This window comes from Poecilia latipinna, unplaced genomic scaffold (assembly GCF_001443285.1).
Source record: "Poecilia latipinna isolate Pla-1442-1.1 unplaced genomic scaffold, P_latipinna-1.0 Scaffold226, whole genome shotgun sequence".
NCBI classification, from domain to species: domain Eukaryota; kingdom Metazoa; phylum Chordata; class Actinopteri; order Cyprinodontiformes; family Poeciliidae; genus Poecilia; species Poecilia latipinna.
The window spans coordinates 201,939-223,141 of record NW_015112842.1 but is presented as its reverse complement, the minus strand read 5'-3'; the positions used below and the strand labels follow the sequence as shown (position 1 = coordinate 223,141).

General features: G+C 36.3%; 1 protein-coding gene across 1 annotated transcript in view; it reads right to left on the bottom strand.

The window, feature by feature from the left end:
• Positions 1–445: 445 nt before the first annotated feature.
• LOC106947150 (uncharacterized) overlaps positions 446–21,203 on the bottom strand; it is a 24,058-nt gene continuing 3,300 nt past the window's right edge. Inside the window, exons 2-5 of the mRNA XM_015031976.1 lie at positions 20,845–20,875; positions 18,680–18,875; positions 13,061–13,189; positions 446–803 (exon numbers count right to left, since the gene is read on the bottom strand). Of these exons, the coding sequence (XP_014887462.1) occupies positions 528–803; positions 13,061–13,189; positions 18,680–18,875; positions 20,845–20,875 (632 nt within the window). The 3' untranslated portion in view covers positions 446–527. The remainder of the gene's footprint in view (positions 804–13,060; positions 13,190–18,679; positions 18,876–20,844; positions 20,876–21,203) is intronic.

Sequence of the window (21,203 nt, the reverse complement as noted above, 5' to 3'; positions counted from 1 at the left end):
TTTTAAAAATTGCTAGAAAATCTCAGTAATTTTAAGGAGGAAAAAACATGAACATTTTTGAGACTGAATTTTTTTTTTTTTTTTTTTGAAAAAACTCAAATTTTTTACAAAAATCTTGGAAATTTTTGGGGTTTTTTTTCTAGCCGATTTCTGAGCTTAGCCTCAAACTTTGTGTTTTTTTTCCTAGCAAATTTTTGACTTCAAATTTGTTTCCTCTAGAAAGTTTTTTTGGCAGGAATGTACTCCTATATAATTTTTCTACCTACATTGACGCCGTTGCTTCACTTTAGCCTTTAGCAAACTTCTAACATAACAATGCCAGAGAATATCCGAGCTTTAAGTTTTGTTTATACTTCTTTCCCATTTTTGACATAAAATTTAGCTTTTATTTGCCGCAGCTCAAAAGGTGAACAGTCTTTACTAAGCATACATGGAATGTTTAAAATAAGCTGATAAACTAACATGTTTAATAAATTTATGCCTTCAAACAAACAAATTTATCACATTTATCTTGCAAAATTGTGACTTTAGGTAAAATTCTTGGACACAAACGTGATTTTTGGTGAAAATTTGCTGTTTGTTTTACTTTGGTCTACTTTTGGCCCTAGTAGATGTTTTGTGTGCATTGAGTTTAAAAGTAGCATAAAACTGAAAAACGGGATCCTAAGCTTCATCAAAAGCGCAGTCTGCAGTTCGGCGAGGATGATTCCTCTGAAGTGGGTCATTAAAGCCTCTTTCAGCCTGCGGCCGTGGAAAACTCGGACCGCCCCTTCAGGTTGGAGCATCTGGAGGTTTATCTGAAATATTGACGTTTGACAAAAACAGAACAAATCCATAAGCAGAAATGAAAAACCTGCAGGCTTATCTGCAGAGAAACGCACCACATAATCACAGCCGTGTTTTCGTTTCAACTCTTTTTGTGTCTTTGTTTCCGCTGGCCTTATCTTTCATTTCTATCCTCCTGGTAAAACAGCAGCAGGAACAGCTTGCTGAGAGTCACCGCGTATTAAAATAAAAATAAGATATTCTCCTCAACTCCAGTTTCTTTAGCAGGTTTTTATTGCTTCTTCATATTCTATTACTTTTCCACATTCTTCTTGCTCGGTATTTATGAACTCCAGGGTTCAGCAGTGGCATCGCCAGCTGCAGCTCCAGTCGAGTTACACTGTTGTCCCTCCAGGCAAGAAGGAAATAACCAAAAAAAAATGGATAAAAATGAATCCATAGAAACTGGAAGTGAAATAAATGACACTGTCTGCTCTTCCTTCCATTTAAATACTCACATTGCTGGAAAGAGAAGAGGCCTGAGTTTAGCTCGATGAAACGCGTCCATCACCGCCGTTCGCAGGGATTTTTACTGATATTTACAAACACGGAGCAAAAAGACAGAACATTTTTTATTCTCACCGTTTTGGCGCCAGATAAAATTATAATTATAAGTTAAATGAGGGTTTGTGTCGTCAGTTTACAGCTGAAACCAGATATTTACACTTAAAGACTTTTTTTCCTCACCGTCTGAAATTAAACTTTTCTTCTTTTAGGTCAGTTAAATTATTTATATTTGCTGAATGCTTTGTATTGAATATTTAATAATCCTGATGGCTCAATTATTTATTGATCTGTGTAATTTAAATAAAGGTCGGCTGGTGTTTTACACATTCAAATTTCAAAACGTTGCATTTTGTTTGTCCCTGCTGTGCAGCATAGAATAAAATCACAAGATATTATTAAAGCAGATTTAAACTGTCTCTTTGCAGTTGATTTGGATTGTTTCGTCTCCAAAATGTGTCCAAACTTCCAGTCGAATGCTTGAATTTTGCTGTGGGGAAAATAAACTGAGTTCTGGGCTGAAATGCCGCTCGGTGGGGAAGAAGCCGCCGCTCCAAAAGAAACACGAAAAGCCAAATTAGTTTGAAAACAAAGTCAAGGACAAAGAGAAAGATCTTTGAGACAAATCTTGTTTTTTGATTAAACTAAAAGTGAAATATTTAGTCATAATGATGATTGGAAAGACGAGGAAAATAATATTGAAGCAACCAGGAAGCTGGACTCAAACTGGTGGCAGAAAACCAAAAACGTCCAACACAAATTATAGAAAAGAAACTAAACAAACGAACTCAATGTTGTTCCAGATGGACACGTCTGAAATAACAGGAACCCTGGAAAATGTTTTTCTTTCAATTACATTTTTAATTTATAATTTAAAAAATTTATTTAGATATAATCTTAATTTTTTATTTGTTTTTTTATTAAATAAAAAAAATTATTTGACATAATTTTTAATAGTTATTTTTTGTTTGTATTGCTAATTTGTATTTTTTTTTATCTCTGTCATTTTATTTAAATATTTTCTTTTTTATTTAAATATTTATCTTTTCTCTATTTTTGCAGGGATGGGAACATGCCGTCCTGAGATTGTTTTGTTTTTCTTTATTTTCTCTCATTTGTTTTATTTTTGACAAAAATAAAAATGTTGGTCATTTTAACCAACTTGCTAAAACTGGCTTGATAAAAAGCATCTACTTTGATTTAAAAAGTAATTTACACACCTTTCATGCTTTGAATATGTTATTTTTCCCCCTGTAAATAATATATTTTTACTTAATAATCAGTTTTGCTTTTAGTATTTGGGGTTTTCTTACCATTTTTCCCCCTTGAGTCAATCGAATGCGTCTCATTTAGAGATTTGACAAGATTATTCATGTTCTAATGAGAAAACACAAACTTCATATGAGCAACCAAGATGAATTTCTATAAAATAAAGCGCTTATATCGAACATTTACTGTTTGCTTCACACCTTCTCTGCAGAGAAAAGGTGCCATTTCTGATCAGATCTCCATCTGTGGAGCCATTTTTCTGCCACTTTGTTGAATTCTCTAAAACCCACAGATCTCAGCAGCGAGGATATGCGAGCACCATGTTTATTAATAGTATTTGTTTTGCATGGATTCCCAAGACTTGTTGCTGACTCGGAGCCTAAAGCAGGAAGAGGAGGAGGGGATCTTCGGCGCTGCAGCTGCTGATGCATTTTTCTCAGGTTTTTTTCTACAGTTCACTTGGCTGCAGAGCTAACAGGGAGATAAAGCGGCGCATATATCTGTCTGAGGCCTGGTACGCATCACTTCCCCTGGGAGGACGCCACGCCCTGGAGGGAAACGCCTCGATGATGACAACACAGATTACACAGGCGTTAAACCGCCGAGAAGAGCGGAAAAGTATGAAAAACGAGGTGTGTGCGCTTCAGGGCAGAAATCAGGGAATCAGGAGGAAGAGCAACGAATGGTTAAAAAATAAATATTTATCCCGAATAGATTTATTACTTCTTATAAATGTTTAATGTTTCAAATAACTGGAGTAAATACAAAGATCAGTTTTAGTGACTGAATTTATGATGAGGAAAAACTATCTGTGTGTGTGATGTACAATGGCTGCTGGAAAAGACAAGTGTTTTGCTGTTTGCTTACAATCCAGAAACCACTTGTTGCATTATTTTTGGTTGTGTGGGAGGCTCCACTTCTGCTTTTCAGAGATGTATGGTTGCGTTATTTCGCATGTATCTGCAGCTGTTGCAATGCGTGAGCATAAATGTTGAGTTTGGGGGGCGTGGCCAGGAGCAGCTTATTTGGATTTAAAGTGACAAGAGGCCTTCTGACTAAAACCTCATTATCTAAGAATTATTTTGTGCAAAAAATGTAATTAACATGTTTTGTTTATCCCATAGAAGCATCCCAACCTCTTCAAACCAGCATGAAACGTCACATTTGACTAAATATCTGAATAGATCCTTCAGTGTTTTAATGTAAATGCACAAAAATACCAACACAATTTTGTTAAGATGTGGAAAATAAGTGATTTATTTAATAAATATGCTTTGTATAGCCATATATTGTGGAAGCTAGCTAAACAGCTTTCTCCACAGAAAGATGTTTGAGGGGGTGAAAACTTTTCCAGGCTTCTGTTTGTAAGTGGGTTGATGTATCTGATGGATTTTCTGGACCTCATGAATGTCAACCCAACACCTCCATGTGTTCCTCCTGCTCTAAGTTTTCTTTTGCCTCCAGCAAATCAGATTAAAGTTCAACCTTTCAAGGTTTCTCAGACGAGCTGAAGAGCAAAAAAAAAAAAAAAGTCATATTGATTTTTTTCCTTTAGCACTTATCATATTTCATTTTGTCTCCGAGTTAATATTTCAACAACAGCATGACAGGTTGTACAGGCTTTCTTTTTATCTCTCCGGCGCTGAATTCAAGCCGAGCAGCAGAATAATAAAGAAACAAGACGTTTCATAATATCAGTCGTTGTGAATCGCTGTCTCTGAGCATATTCACAGGATCTCGGCGCTGCGCCGCAAACGCCTCTTTACAGGCAATAAATATCTCCAAAGTACTCCGCATCTCCTGCTTGCTAAATACATCTGTCTTTCTTTCGCCAAATAAAGCTCCCACAATGTGCAACTCTTCAGGCAATTTCCTCTTCCAGAGCGTATTTTGTTCTAAAAATCCCTGTGGTGAATAAAAGTACAGCGCGAGGCTGAAATGCGGCTTCATGGTCGGAGTTTTTCAAGCCATAATCAGGACCTGGAGCTTCTAGTTCTCGTTTTCTGGTTGATGCTGGACAATTATCTATAATTCTGCTCAAATTGAAGACAGAAATTGAAGATTAAATTTATTTTATGATTTCAAAAAGTTGTTTTCTAATGAAATTTGCATCCAAACCAACCTGGTCCAATGGGAAAATAAACCCGTCTGCATTTTTACACCCATAGTATTTTTTGGTCAAATTTACAGACAAGTAGGATCAGGAAAGACCTCAAGCTGTTCCTGTTTGACAACACGAAGTGGGCTAAAAAATTTCAAAAAGCAACCAACTCATCTAGCCAATAGCTGGGTTCCCACTGACCATACGACTGGAATTACAAAAATAATTTGTAATAATTTCAAACAAACTCACATTTTTTGATAAAAGGTTCTCGTGCTAAGAAGAAATAGTTTCACAGCCGTATTTATGTGTTTCGCAAAAACTGCAATGGAAACACTTTTTTTCCACATGTTCAACAACTGGATGTTACTACTGGTGGAAACGCTGAAGAAGACGGCAGGAAGTGGTATTAGGAGGATAGCATGGCATGTTTTTTAATGACTTATCCCATGAACAAACTTATTCATGTGTGATATAAACTGCATTTCTTAGATAATGGAAACACAGAAATTGCGAAATTGTATTTTTTGGCATTAGCGGAATATTGACAAAGTTTTGTGCACATTTGTAAGGAAAACACAAAAAAGCATACTTAACATCTGATAAAGTTTCTAAAACAAATGTGCTTTTCAATACTATCCTAATTCATTTAACTGGTCTGTAAGATGTCTGAGTGGGTATTTTTCTGTAGGTGGAGAACCCAAATATTTTGCTCAAGTAAAAGTAGTACAAAGTAGCCATCTAAGAAATTATTCAACTAAGAGTAAAAAAAAATGGTAAAAAGTCAACTCAGGTTCTTTTAATAAAAATCTAATGAAAATGTAATAAAACTGCAGGTGTGTGTCTGTGTCTGGTGAATTTTAAAACATGTTTGCTTGTGTATTTTGCAAAAACTGCAATAGAAACACTTTTTTCACATCACAAGTCATATGATCAACAACCGGATGTTGATACTGGTGGAAACGCTGAAGAAGAAGACGACAGGAAGTAGTAACTATTATAATGATGGCAACATATGTTCTTTAATGACTTATCGTGTGTGACTTTAACAGAAATACTGCATTTGTGAATTTGTTTTTTAACATTCGTGTAATATCGACAAATGTTTGCTCACACTTGACATAGCAAGCTTTGAGACTTCAATCAGTGAAGAATCCCACAACTTTCTCCAGTAGATTAGAAACAAAACTGAAGTTATTATCACCCAACCTAAAGAGGAACAGATTCAGTTATTGCAACTAGAAACCAGTGGTAAGGTTCAAAATCTGACTGTAGTGATGAACGCTGACCTGAACCTTTAGAGTCACATTGAGACAGTCACAAAGTCGGCCTTCTATCACCTGAAGAACATCTCCAGGATTAAACAAGATCTAGAGAAACTCATCAACGTGTTTATCTTTAGTCGTACTGATTTCTGCAACCGTGTCTTCACAGGTCTGCCTAAGAATAATGGATCAGATCCAGAACGCTGCTGCTGGAGTTCTGACTAAACCCAGGAAGTTAGAGCACATCATTCTAAAGTCCTTACACCGAGAGAATAAATCACTGGACCACAATACATTAAAGATCTGCTGTAGAAGCAGCATTCAGCTTCTATGCAGCACAAATCTGGAACAAACTTCCAGAAAACTGCCAAACAGCCGAAACACTGACTTCCTTTGAATCAAAGCTAAAAATAAGTTGCATTTTATGTGTTGTTACTGGAACACTGATCAACATTTTTATGTCTATTTGATTGATGACTGCATATGACAAACAGGAGGGTTAATTGCTTGCTTCGTAATTGTTCACTGCTTATTTATGATGTAAAGCACTTTGAACTGCCTTGTTACTGAAATGTGCTGCACAAATAAGATCAGACTTTAGCAGATTTTCCATTGGTAGATTAAACTAAAACACAGCTGAGTGTCTATCATCTACAAGAAGCGCAGAAATTAATTACACAAAAGAAGTTACTAACCCCACTGCACCGTCTTTGGCATCCCACATTTAAAGATAGGAAGAAAATAATCAAAATGTAACATGTTTGTTGTTTCCTAGCTTTCTGAAGCTGTGGTATACCTCCACGCTGACTCCTATTGTAGAGGCTGGATATTTGCAGTTGCCGGTAATCAGGGCTGCTTTGTTGTCTGCAGAAGACGTCTCTTTGCTACTTTAGGAAGGGAACAAGAATAGCCTGAGTTTACGGCGTTTCACAGCTTTAATGCTTCCAAAGAGCGTTCAATAACAACAGCTAAAACGGCGTTCTCCATCGGTAAACGTGTGCATCCCTCCGATCGTCTCTACATGCGGCGTTACGAGCCAATAAATAGCCTCTGCATTCATCTGCAGCAGATAAAGCACAATCATCCTTCCATCGCTTTGCCTCTAACTGTTCGATGAGTGTTTTTATTCCAGACGTTTCTTTTCGGCTTGAACTTCCACAGCTGATCGCTTTTTATCCTTCTTCTTTTTTCCTTTTCTCCATTCAACAGTTTCTGCTTTGTTTATGATTCAAGACATCCAAGAACCAGAAAATAACACACATTTCCTTTGCTTCGCCGGTGAGAGTTTCAGGAGGAAAGGAAAGTGTGCCCTTGCTTTTGTTCTTGGGTCAGGTTAACGGGGGTGGAAAATGACTTGGAGACGAGTAAAAAATAGCAAATAAACTCTAAACAAGAGGGAGTTCAATGAAAAGTTGACCTTTTATCAAGCAGCAGGGACTTTTTTTTATGCAGTTGAAAAAAAGACAGTAGGAGATACTAATTTCAAACTAGCTTTGTTTGCAAATGAACGTCCAATACAAAAAGAAAATCTGATCTTCTGTGAAATCCCTTATTTCATCAATCTAACTGGATGTCTCCTTAAAGTTTCAGTTTGAATCAGCTGGCAGTGACGACGTTCCTGATTTCTAAAGATTAAATATATTTTTTCTTTCTCCTGTGATTTCTAAATAGTTTCTCATTCATCTTGAGAAACAAGACGTTTCTCACAATTAACTCCCAAAGATCTCCAATAAAACACCAGGAAGGTGAAAACTACATCACCTTCCTAGGTTAAAGGGAAAAGCAAATGTGCAACAGCCAAAGTTTTGAATTAGTGATGTCAAAACACTCCAGCATGTCCTTAAAAGAAGGTTAGAACAACAAAAAAATGGAGTAGCTGCTGCTGAAATGTTATCGTCACCCATATTGTAAACTCATCACAATACCTCAATCACTGTAATAACCCTGGCAACCGAAACTCAGCGATGTCTGCTGGCCAGCCGGGCAAGCATTTATAAGATCTTGTGCCAGGCCCAGAAGTCTGACATTATTTGGCGGAGACAGTAGCTTGGCAGCAGCAGCGCTAACAGGAGGGGCACCGAGAAACTGACAGGCAGCCAACGAAACCCAACTACAGTAATGCCTTTAAACGACTTGAAAGTCAAACTAATGTTGCAGCCTCTTAGAGGAAATACGGGGTGGGAAAGTTAGGCTTCAGAACAACAAAAAGCAATTGAATCAAATCAGAGAAGCTTCTGGTTTCTTTTACAACTTTAAAACAGAAAATCTGCAGCCGTCCATCTTCATTTCTCGACACATTTGGACCAAGAAGCTTCTTCCGCCGGTGCGTTTCATGTGGCTTTGAACCTGTGGAGAGTGTCATTTCTTTTCCAGCAGTGTGCATGTCAGGGACACAGCAGCAACAAGGTCCCCAAACGAAGGGATATTATTAAGGACTTGAGAGACAAGGCAGACGAGATGAGGGGCACAGTGGCAGGATTGTGTTTGTGGAAGATTAAGGCTCTTCAGGACGGACGGATGATGGATGGACGGGAGTCCTTCATCCATCAAGGCGTGTTTACATCACCTTTAAACAGGCCACAAGTCCTCCTCTGTTTGCTCTCTCTTAAAGGGACGGAGTGGGTTTTTATTTCATCTCATCTTCTGTAGACGTTACAGCTGGATGTGTTAGAATATTAACAAAATGTTTCATTAATTTAAACATAAAACAGCTGAGTAATCGATCTATTTCTATTCTCTTTGTTGCCTTTTAGGATACTTTATGCCCTGATAGTCTGGCAGATTTAGTCTGATTTGAAACCAAAATAGAAACATTCGTTACATTTTTAACTGTAATTTGTTCTCCTCCTCGCCTGTGGGGGCGCTGCACCAAGAAACAACTGAAGGAAACGACACAAAAACCTCTGAAGAAAACAATAAATGCAACTTCCTCGGTCACAAAAATTAGTAACGTCAGTTTTTTTGCAGTTGTATGATTTATTTTACGTATTTGGCGAAGACTTTTCTCCTGCTAGCGCTAAGCTAACATGTTTGTTTTGGTAGTATTTACCCAGAATGCCCTGCGCTGTAGTCCACTTCCTGCTGCAAGACAATAATTTTTGAAAAACGATGTAATATAGAAAATTTTTGCCATAAAAAAGAAAAACATGATTTTATTTATAAAGTTTCCAACATAAAGACAAGAAAATAGATCTAACAAAAAAATCTCTTACAGTTAGTATCATTTTATTGTGAAAATTCTTTGCAATTATTCCATTAAAAATATGGAAAATTCAATTTATTGTTTAGATTTTTAAAAATTTGTTTATTCTTTAACATTTTCAACCAAAGTTAAAAAGATCCAAAAAGCACTGACCTAGATGATTGATGCAGCATTTATTAGCATCCAGGCTAATAAATGCTGCCTGATTTAAAAAAAAAAAAAGTTTTTAAACTTATTTTCTTCCAGGGCAATTATTAATTAGAATTGTTAATATACCTAAAATTAATTTTTGATAAGTACCAAAGTCATCTTACTTAAATAAATTGTAAAGAATCACCTGAATTATGTTTTTTTTTTTTTTTTTGGATTAAATGTCATAGTGGCTTGCCTTACCTATAGATCACATTGGGAAACATTCATGCAGATGACAAAAAAAAAGCCATATGGAGCCGTTTACCCTCCACCTCCCACCTGTTCTTTTCTGCTGAATCTGCGTTTTTACGCTGCATTACATCACTACATTTTAAACCCGTCATTTCCCCTGATATGTGACACCCTACTCTCTCCATCATAAACACGTCCCGCTGTCCGCTCGGTTCCGACGGAGCCCAAATGAGACGGGGCCGCTTCCTGCCTTGGTGGCGTTCCAGCCGTTATCAACAGTCAGACTTTTATCTGATTGCTTTCATTTCGTGGGCTTGAACCGCGAGGCGCCTTTTCAGAAACAGGAATTCAAAGCGAGCTCTCCGAACTGCTTTCACCAGTTCACAAAGAGCAGCCTTATTTCAGGATCCCAAACTGGTTTCTTATTAGAGATCCCAGTCTCATAAAAATTCCCTTTGAGGTTGGTTTATAGTGTTTCCCCTTATTTATAATGACTATTTCCCCGCAGTTTTAAAGCTGTATTTGAAATGCGGTTTGAAGTGAAAAGATTCAGCTTTTTTCTATTGTTTCTAAGCAGCGTTGAATCAAATCTGGAGGAAAAAATATTCCAGTATATTTAGAGTGCACTGCAAAAACACAAGTAATTTTGTCTAAAATATCTTCATACACTTGAAATAAGAAAACTTTCAGGTAAATTTTCAACACAATATTGGAGCTTAATTCCACTGGCAGATTATTTCACTTATAACAAGACATTTTCCCATGCTAACTTTGTTGCTTGCTAACTAACTAAAAAAATACTATAACTTCTTTAAAGGCAGGATTATTTAATCTCATATATTCTCGTGGGCTAAATTACAAGAATTGTCTGTAAAGCTAACAAGTTTACAGACAACTTGTTAGCTTTGTTGCTAATTTGTTAGCTAGTTCAGTTGCAAGTTAGTTATCAAGCTTTGTTGCAATCTAGTTAGTTAGCTTTGTAGCTAGCTAATTAACTGAGAAATACTAGTTACACTGGCAGATTTGTTCACTTATTACTAGAAATTTTCCCTATGTTATAAGTGAAATAATCTGCCAGTGGAGCTAGTATTTTTAGCTAGTTACTTAGCAACAAAGCTAACATGGAAAAATATATTGCAATACATGGTTAATCTGCCTATGGAACTAGCATTTTGTAGCTATTTAGGTTGCAACAATGCTAGCATGGGAAAATGTTTTGTAACAAGTGTAAAATCTGAAAGTGGATCTAGTAAATCTTAGCTAGTGAGCTAGCAACAAAGCTGGCATAGGAAATGGTCTTCATGGAAAAATTTGCCTGCAGAACTAGCATTTTTAGCTAGTTAGCTTCCAATAAAGCTAGCATAGGAAAATGTCTTGTAGTAAGTGAAATAATCTGCCAGTGGAAGCTCGTATTTTTAATCAGTGTTAAGAAATTATTACTTGTAAGCTAATTTTGTCTTATTTTAAGTGTACTAAGGTATTTGCAGTAGAAACTAGACAAAAATATAAGGTAAAATCTTGTGTTTTTGCAGCGTCTTTCACATTTCATTCACTTAGAAAAGACACTCAAAGTGGTTTCTTTGAACACAAACGAAGTTGGTGTCTAATTCGCTCTTGAAGGGTTATTACTAGAACTCCCTCGTCTTCGTCTCTTATTCACGCGAATATGATTACAGATATCAGCACTTACGTACATAATTATTAGAAGCTCTCGAGGATGGACCGCTTTTATTCTTCGGACTATTGTAAATATTAACCTTTGCCCCCTTTTCTTTCCACTGGTATATTCTCAGATAATATTGAATTCCTTTATCTCCCTCTTGCAGTTACCTATATTATGCCGACCTGTTTAACCAGTCATCGACAGTGGGCCTGGTCCGCCACAAAGCAGCTTCCCAGGAGGAGCTGCATTATTCAGCACCGCTCTCTGGCTTCTCTCGGCCCGGTAATCTCCGCGCCAGCAGGTCCGCCGAGGAAAACAGGAAGACCTCCGCTGCGGGTTCCTTCATAAAAAGAAACCCACGAAGGCGCTTTGTGGAAGACAACAAAATGTAAAAGAGAAATTACACCCTCTGTAGTTTTCACTACCAACTTTGCTTGTGTTGTAAAATTCAATTTGATGGACTGTATTTCCATCATTTGCTGGTGAGATGTGAAATATCTGCAGACAAAGCTTCATTTTTTCCTCCCTTTTTCAGTGATATGGCTCATCAAGTGCAAATATCAAATGAAATGCAGCTTTTGTTGCCATTTAACTGGAGCCCTTTATTGATCCCTGAGGGGGATTCAGTGTGTGGATGTATGGAAATATGCGGCGTGTTGAACTCTTTTTATTTGTATTCACTCCAGTGGTTTTAAAATTATAGCTAGAAAAGTAAAATATACAAACAATCTGGCCAATTTTAAAGACAACGTACTAAAAAACAGCAACACAATCAGTTGTTGACAAGACAAAATATTAAATTAAATTAAATTAGTCAAGTCAAGACTTGGGACTTTACTGGGGAGGATTTCCATCAAGTTCAGGAGTTACTGGCCGTTCATCCAGAAGAACGTTTCTGTCTTCACTTGACTTGGACTCAATCCTCACAGAGACTTGAAACTTGCCTCTCAAATACTTAAGACTTGACTTGGACCCACTATAAGACACTTGAGACCCAAAGGAGGAGTCCAAGTCAATTTCTCCAACTTAAGTCTCAAGTCTTTGAGAGGTGAGTCCAAGCCAGGTCCCAAGTCCTTGGACTCGTCACTCGAATATTTGAGACTTGACTTGCCTTGGAAAGACGAGACTTGACATGGACTCAGCTATCAAAACCCTGACACTTGACTTGGACTTATGCCTCAAAGACTAGAGAATTAAGTTTTAAAATTTTACTTTGATTTGTACCTCAAGTCAAGTCTCAGGTCTTTCAGAATCGAGTCCAAGTCAAGTGAAGACAGAAACATTCTCCTGGAAAAACGTCCAGTAACTCCTGAACTCGGTGGAAATCCTCCCAGTAGATTTAAGGCCTTTTCACATCCTCACAGTGTTTGGTAAGTTATGATTAAACCCGTTTTCTTCTTTCATTTCCCGACATTAAACGGTCTGCCAGGTCGACTTGTGACTTGTTATTGTTTGTCCGCTCCATCCAGATGAAATACCACCGGAAAAAAAACAGAAGCAGAATATCTGGAGCCGTGATAAGACGGCGATATGGATCTCAGGTAGCGATTATGAAGCATCACGCTTCCGCTAATGACCTCATTACAAGGCAGCACAGGAGGATTTTTAAGTTTAATCAAATTCCTTGCAAAAATAAAGCTGCTATATTAAATTTCTCTCTTTAAAAATACCCACCTTGAAACTTCTCTGACTCTCTGGTGAAATGAAGTTACAGAGTTGAAGTAAAACAAGAAGAAAATGGTAATTTAATTCAAGGAGACATTCACAGTTAATATTAGTTTAAAAACGTGCCTCATAAATACAGGAAATAAGAAGTGAGGCTTTGCGGTAATAATAATCATCTCACTCGCAGGAATAACAGTCATTACAGGAACGATGCGCCCAGGCGACCTCAGCGGAGGGGAGACAGGATTTCCCCCTGCGCCATCAAACTCAAAACCAAGGACGAAGTAAGGGTGGAGAGTTTTCTCTACCTGCTGACAAAGGGGAAAAGATAATCACTCTAAATGCCGAGCACTAAATCTTTCACACTTGTCAAGTCCACTTCGTTCCTGCTGCCGGAGCCGACCCCTCTCTGCATCAGCAGGGATCCGGCCTTGGACGTCAGAACAAAGGGGGAGGAAGGCCAAGATGGAGGCTAAATTTATAACCCACCTTTATGCTTCAATGAAACCCACAGGCAGAGCCGGACAGAGGAACTAGTTACATTTACTGTGTTACATGTACCCGAGTAACTTTCTGGAAAAAAAATTACTTTTATGAAAGTTTTTACTACACTGTACTTTTTACTTTTACTAGGATTTTCTACCCACTGAATGAAAAACAAAGATATTTTAACCAAAAAGTCATCAGACACAGACACACCGGCAGTTTTATATTTTGATCCATCTAATTATGTAATTTTTAAATATTAACTGTTAATTTCTGTTATTAAATTCAAAACGTAAGGCTCAAATATTAGAGGTTTGTTACTCAAAAGAGCATACAGTGCTACAGACAAAATAAAAGCTCAAAATTTGGTTGAATATAACATCTAGCCAATAAAACCAGATTTGCGACACAGAAATATTGCTAACTTTACTCAAAACACCACTGGTCACAGAGTAAAAAAACAAACAACACATCTGGTAGCTGAAATGACATGAGAAGCTAATGCACGTGTCCGCTAGCTTAAATGCTAAACATGCTAACAGCTCAGATGCAACATTTCGATCAACTGAAAGTGTAGTTGTTTTTTAAGTATTTATACACTGTAAATATATGCTCCTACGTGTGAAATAATACTTTTTTTTACGAACTTACAGGTTGTGCTTCGCCGAATAAACAGCTGCAGCCGGTCCGTAGAACAGTAATGCTAAACCGGAAGTACAAACTCGGTGATTTCCGGATTCCCAATTTTCAAAATTAAACTGAATAAACAATATTAACTACACTAAATATGCGTGTCACATTCAACAAACAACAATGACTCTTTATAAAATAAAATGTTTTATTGGTCTTTTGTAATATTTACATCACCTGAGAAACTGAGTTTGGGTTTTCATTAGCTGTTAGCCACAAATTCACAGTGATAAACCCTTGAAATATATCCATATGAATCACACAGTACACATAAAAAGAACATCTTACATGTGATTCAGTCCAGTTTAAGGTGATATATGACACAAAAAACCATAGAACATTCTTCTTTGTGACAACATCTATGCTATATAGAGCAGTTCTGCACAAAGTCATTTCGACTATTTTCTTCTATCAAGCTTCAGTCCTGCAGATATATTTCAGCTCTGTATGTTGACAAGGATGACCTTGTATCGCCTGCACAGCAACATGTTGGGGTATATTAACTTCCATTTTGTGAAATGATGTCAAAACAACTATTATACACTTGGGTGGCAATGTGATTGTCACAAGGTTAGATAGCTCATATAAATGAAAAATAAAGTCTCTGAAGCATGCTGGGTGCAGTTTCCAAGGGCTCGGAGAAGACGAGACAATTTCAGCTGAGATTTCCACTGCAGAGATACAGAAGATGGTTGTGGATTGAGTTTGAAAAACACAACTTTTGTGGTGTTGTTACTTGTAACACAAAAAATTACTTAAAATAATTATTAAAATCAAATTATACTGGGTTATTGTAATGAAAAAACAAAACATTATCTCCAGTCATGTTTTATGTTAGCGAGCCATGTGTTTTGTTTTCTGTTTTTAAGAGCCTGGATTTTGGGACTGCATGAATAGGTGACTTTTCAACTGGTTGAATTTTGCAGTTTTGTGTTTCTAATATACATAGTTCATAAAACATTGTGCTTTTTGTTGAGGAGATAAAAGAAAAACAAGAAAATCAGAATATATTAATATTAGCACTTTTAATTTCATGAATTTTGTGACCCAGTTTGCCAATTTGGACACCACTAGTTTAGATAAACACATAAATAGAATATTCAAGATAATATTTATGTGCTTAAGTGTTATTTTATCAAACTAATCAAAACCATTTCATTCTGAACAATGCCAAATTACATCAATATGAAAAGATGTTTAATATTTAAAGGGACCTATAATGCAAAATTCACATTTTGCACATTTTCGTTCTTCTATTTGGGTTTCTGCTGCTTCTAAAACACCACAAGCATAAAAAAACACCCAGCCATTTTTTGGCAATGAGTTCATACTTATTGGTCTAGATTATGAGTCGTTTTAAAAACCTCCGGAATGTAACATCACAAAAACACAGCACGTTACCTAGCAACCCAAACCAAGCCCAGCCCGTTACCTAGCAACCCAATCTAAGTTCCACCATGTTTGGTCAGCTGGTTTTACTGCTGTACAATGGCTGCTGGAAAAGACAAATGTTTTGTTGTTAACTTATCACCTGAAACCACATGCTGTATTCTTGTTGGTTGAGCAGGAGGCTCTACTTCTGCTTTTCAAAGATGTACGGTTATATAATTCTGCATCTGTTAAGTGACATGATGCCCTAAAACAGCTCATTCTGACTAAAATCTCATTATATAAGAATTATTTTGTGGATAAAATGTAATGATTAACCTATCCTAATCTGTTCAAGGAAGCATAAATGGATATCTTTAATTTCAAGAAGCACTCACCAAATGCAGAGAAACATATTAACGTTATATTAATATTTTAACAGTTTTTAATGGGCAGTCTGATCAATACTTTCTGCCATAATCGGCTGTTTGAAGTACATTTGTTATCTTGATGTTGCCAAAAATCAAAATAAGTTTAGCACCTCTGCTCTAAAGTCTCTTACAGGGATTTTTAAATGTGATTTTCTTTCAATATTAGTAAAAGTGAAGATGATTTTACATCTTTTTGGGAAATAAATCAGGAAACTCCTTTGACTGCATTGCAAGAGTTTATCCAATTTAAAGATTTTTGTGAAGCTGCAGTGTTTTTGTACTGCACAGATCCCTGAACAGCACAGATGTCGCAACTAAGGAATGGTTGTTATCTTTCCAAAAGAGATCTCTGTGTCATATCAGTAGAAATGTATTTCCAGGCACCATAGAGATGCAAACTGGGAGACTAAGAATATCAGCTCTCCAGTTGTGGAAACTTTAATAGCTGACAGGCTTAAATAAGCTTACTCCTGAGGTGAATTTAAAATTCTGGCATATCTGTAGCAGCGACTTCCGCAGACAAGCAGATTTATCTCCTTTCTGCTGTATTTGCTGTGACCACATCATGGCACTGTAAGCGATAAGGAGCATGGTGAAAGAGTGAGAGGGATTTATCTGCAGCAGTGCTGAGTGGGGAGCTGATAACGGGGCTAACCCAGATGACTTGTTTTGACAGAAAACGGCAGGAAGACGAAAAAAAGAAAAGAAAAACTGTGTTAACAGCATTATGTAAAACAGGGAGACACGTTCTAATCACAACGACGACCCGAAAAAATGTCTTCTGGAGAGGGAGTGACGAGGAAGTTAAGAGTTGTAAAAAATCATCAGAAATTAAGAAGGCTTGAGGGATTTATCTGCGTTTCCAGTAAAAGGAAAGGCAGGTTGGCTCAGGTCAGATAATAAGAGTAAAAAAAAAGAAATAAAGAAAGTATTAACATCTATGCTTACAGCTTCATTTGGATTGACTTAGAAATATGGGGAAAAATCTCAAAGAGCAAGATGAATGTCTTCAGTTAGCTCTAAAGGTGACTAGAACAGTTTAGAATAATTTATAGACAAAACATTTTAATTACATTTTTTGTGCACAATCATTTCAGATAATGAGAGTCAGAATGAGCTCTTTTAAAAACTACTGTCACTTTAAATCCAAATAAGCTGCTGCTGGCCACGCCCCCCTACTCAACATTTACACTCGCATGTGAAAATGGCTGCAAACCGATGCACAATTATACAACTATACATCTTTGAAAAGTAAAAGTGGAACCTCCTGCACATCCAACAAGAATCCAACAAGTGGTTTATAGATGGTAAGTCAACAACAAAACACTTGTGTTTTCTAGCAGCCATTGTACAGCGCATACAGTGATAAAAGCTGCTGGTTGCTAAGTGACGCGCTTGGCTGGGGTTGCTAGACGACGGGGCAGCGCCTGCTAATTTGTGACTTATTCAGAAGATTTTTGAAACGGCTCATTTTACAGACAGCAAAAAAGAAACTTATTGTCATAAAACAGCTGGTTTTAGCTAGTAGTACCTACCAATATACTCTAACTTGTTAGCTAGCTTTGGTGCTACCAATATACTCTAACTTGTTAGCTAGCTTTGGTGCTAGCTAGTAAGTTAGCTTTGATGCTAGTAAACTAGCTAATTCCATTGACAAATTATTTTACTTATTAGAAGACATTTTTCTCATGAGTGAAATAATCTACCAATGAAATTAGAATTGTTTAATCAATATTAAGGAATTATTGATTTAAAACAATGATGAAAAGTTATTTGTAAGTTAAGTAAGATCGGTAAGATTTTGTGTTTTTGTAGTGCAGGTCTTAGATTTTATTCAGAATGGTTTTAGAAAGTCTTAAATTTGAGTTTGTGAAACCTGCAGAAATCCTGGTGAAGATCAATTTACACAATTTTGGAAACGTTCAACAACTACATTTAGATTAGAATTAAAATTTATTAAGGTGAGGTTTTCAAACCCGTTTAACCACCAAGCATGGCGGTAGCAGCATCAACTTTAGTCAGAGGCTTCCTTTCAGGTGATGTAACACAGACTGCTGCAGGAGATCCTTCCTGCCATTACAGGAAATTTCACAACATTTAATTTCACTCTGGATTATTAAAGAATGTTAAAAGTTTGAATTAAACATTTGAGTGTGTATTGATTAGGAGAAATCTGTTTGATTAGGTATTGATTTTCCCTTTTACGAAAACAAAACAAGACCAATTTGTTTCAAATTATCACATGTTTACTTTCAGACTGAAAAGCCATCAGAATCTTTATTTAACAACACGAAATTGCAGCTTTTCATGAAACAAGCCTGGCTTTTTAAGGACCCATTGAGCATAAAAAGAAGAGAGAAGTACTGCTAAGATAATTATTATTCAGCTGCCTTATAGAGCTGCCCAGCTGGAGCTTTAAAAACAGAAAGTTCTCACATCCCACTGTGAATATGTAAAGCGAAGCTGCTCACTTTGAGACAACTTAAGAGAAAGAGATCGTCTCTTAGAGAAATTTCTGCTGAAAACTAAATTAAATTGCTGTTTATCCTTCACTTTATTTTCTGCTGTTTTGCAACTAATCTAATGAAGACGCTGTTATTCTGCGCGCGAGGAGAAATCTGTGTTCTCCTGTGCAGCAGGAGGCTCATATCTCACAGGCTTACCCTTTCATAATGAAAGGTGTGGAGACATCTGTTTCTGGAGGCAGTAATTACGTTATTGTATAAGATAAACAAAACAACTTATAATGAGAAACCACATAAATTCACAGAGAAGCAGACAAAAAACTCACACACCTTTGATCACTGGAAATGGATGTAAATCTACCTTCTCTGCGTCTGCAAAACGCCCCGAATCTGGAAAGATGCTAATTATCTCTGCACAGAAAACGCCTGCTGAACGCAGGACTGAAACCAAGACGGAGCGGAGCGAGTGTGTGTCCAGACTGCGGAGAGCGGCACCAACATCTGGCCGAAACTTGAACTCGGCGGATAAAAGGTTTGGCTCGATACTCGCTTCTCTTCTGCGCCAAGAAACAGAGGAAATAAAATTATTAGAACAAATCATAAGCTTCATCTGTAAATGCTGCTGAAACAAGCTGCAGTATTTAATCACAGGAAAACTGTTGATGCATATTTAAAAGTCATGTAGAGGATTAAGTGTAATATTATTAACAATATATTTGTTTGTAGACAAAAGCAAACATTTAATTAACAAAAAGGTAGTTAAATTCAAGACTGTTGCAGCCTACAATTACTTATTTGTTGTGAAGTTGTGAATGTTTTAAGCTTTAATTTGAAATAACATGATGTTACAAAAACTGGACATTTCTACACATAATCTTTTCTTTCCTTCACTACAAAAATACAAAATCTCACCCAGATTTTGTATTTGGTGCCATTTTTATTTGTGCTAGAAACTAAACTAACTAATTTTGGTTTAGTTTCTGGCACAAATAAAAGTTTTAAATAAATGATTCTTTAATATTGTTTAAAAAGTACTAGTTCTGATGGCAGATAAATTAACTTATAACATGGAGAAAATATCTTGTTATAAGTGCAACAATCGGCCAATGGAACTAGAACTTTGTCGCCACAATTAAGGATTTTTTTTACATAAAACAAGCTATTGTATCTTGCTAAAAAAATACTTGAAGTTAATTTTGTCTTATTTAAAGTTTACTAAGATATTTGCACTAGAAACTAGACCAGAAATACTTGGTAAAAGTTTGTGTTTTTGCAGTGTTTTCTTTTTCTCATTAAGTTATAATCTGTCCTTACCTGCATGTCTCCTTCCTGACTTTTTATCCTATGAATAATTTCTTCACAGAAATTGTGTGGAGAGCAACACTGAGAACAACTTATGCAGCAAAATTAAAGAGGATTTGGTTTATTCCTGGCATTAACTAACCTGCAAGGGATGTAAAATACGGAAAACATTAGTATTCTTGCTAACGAGCTTAATATAATAACATGGATTGGCTAGTCATCTGTTAGCTAACATTATCTGCGTGGAGCAGCGTTACTTGACTTACTCGGTTTGTTTGGAAGAAAACAAAAAGTTTTTTGCCTTTTGGTTCTGGCTGAATATTTAGCCTCCACTCTCAGATCCACAGGTGTAACCGGACGGATTTACGGGTAGCACAGATAAAGAGAACACCAGCATGTTTACATTCCTGGTGCATTTAAGGACGACTCGGAAAATCACGTTACCGCATCTTTATAATAAATAATCGAGCAAAGTAAAAGATATTTTTATGGAAAATGAAGAAAAACATCACAACCTCTCCATACTGCTCACTACAGCGGCATGTTAAGGCAATTTTAGATATAAAAAAGGAGCAAATTTCCTACAAAAAAACTGATAAATGTGGAGATTAATCTAATTTTCTAGACAAAACGTAAAATCCCTTCCCTTTACCATATATGGAAAATATGTCACGGAACTACAAGCCCCCTGTTGTTAGCTCGGTGAGTGATGACGACATATTACGGTCACCGTACTAAAAAAAATTGCTTTAAAAACATAAATTTGGAGATTAATCTCAGAAATTTTCAAAGAAAAAAAAGTGTACATTTCTAAGTTTCAAAAGTCAAACATTTTCGACTTTTGGAAATTTCCTGTTTCAAAGGTCGAAAATTTTAGACTTTTGACTCAGGAATTTCCCCATATTTTTCCTCGAAAACTTCTGAGATTAATCTCCAAATTTCTGATTTTTATCTAGCAAATTTTTGACTTTTCAAACTAACTTGGAAATGTCCCAGTTTTGTCTCAAATTCTTCAAAAAATGTATAAATTTTTTATTTTCTTGCAAATTTATGAGATACATATCAAAATTTGAGTTTTTTTCTAACAAATGTTCTACTTTCCAAACTCAAAAATTTCCAAAATTATTATTCTAAAAACTTCTGAAGTTTTATTCTAGAAAATTGCAAAAAAAAAAGTGAGGCATATCTTTCTTCATTAACAACAAACACATGGGCAGATGTTACCTCCATCTCCAAATATCATTATTTCTCCCTCCTGAGTTGCATAGAAATTTAAACTGACCAGGAACTTTACACATTAAACAAAGGCAATGGAAGAAGATTGAGAATGCCTTGCATAAGTATTCCTAAACTTTTATCTTTTTGAAATGCAAATAGATCAACACAAAGTGAAGTTAGTGTTTCACCAATTCAAATGTAAGACTTTTAAAGATCATAATAAATGAAATTTAAGACCTATATCTCTAGAGAAATGTACAAACTTCGTCCAGCCAAGTGATGAATTTATCCATGACACGTGAATAGCTAGCTACTTAGCTAGTTAATAAGCTAGCAAGCTAGGTAGTGGTTCCCTTGCATGGCTA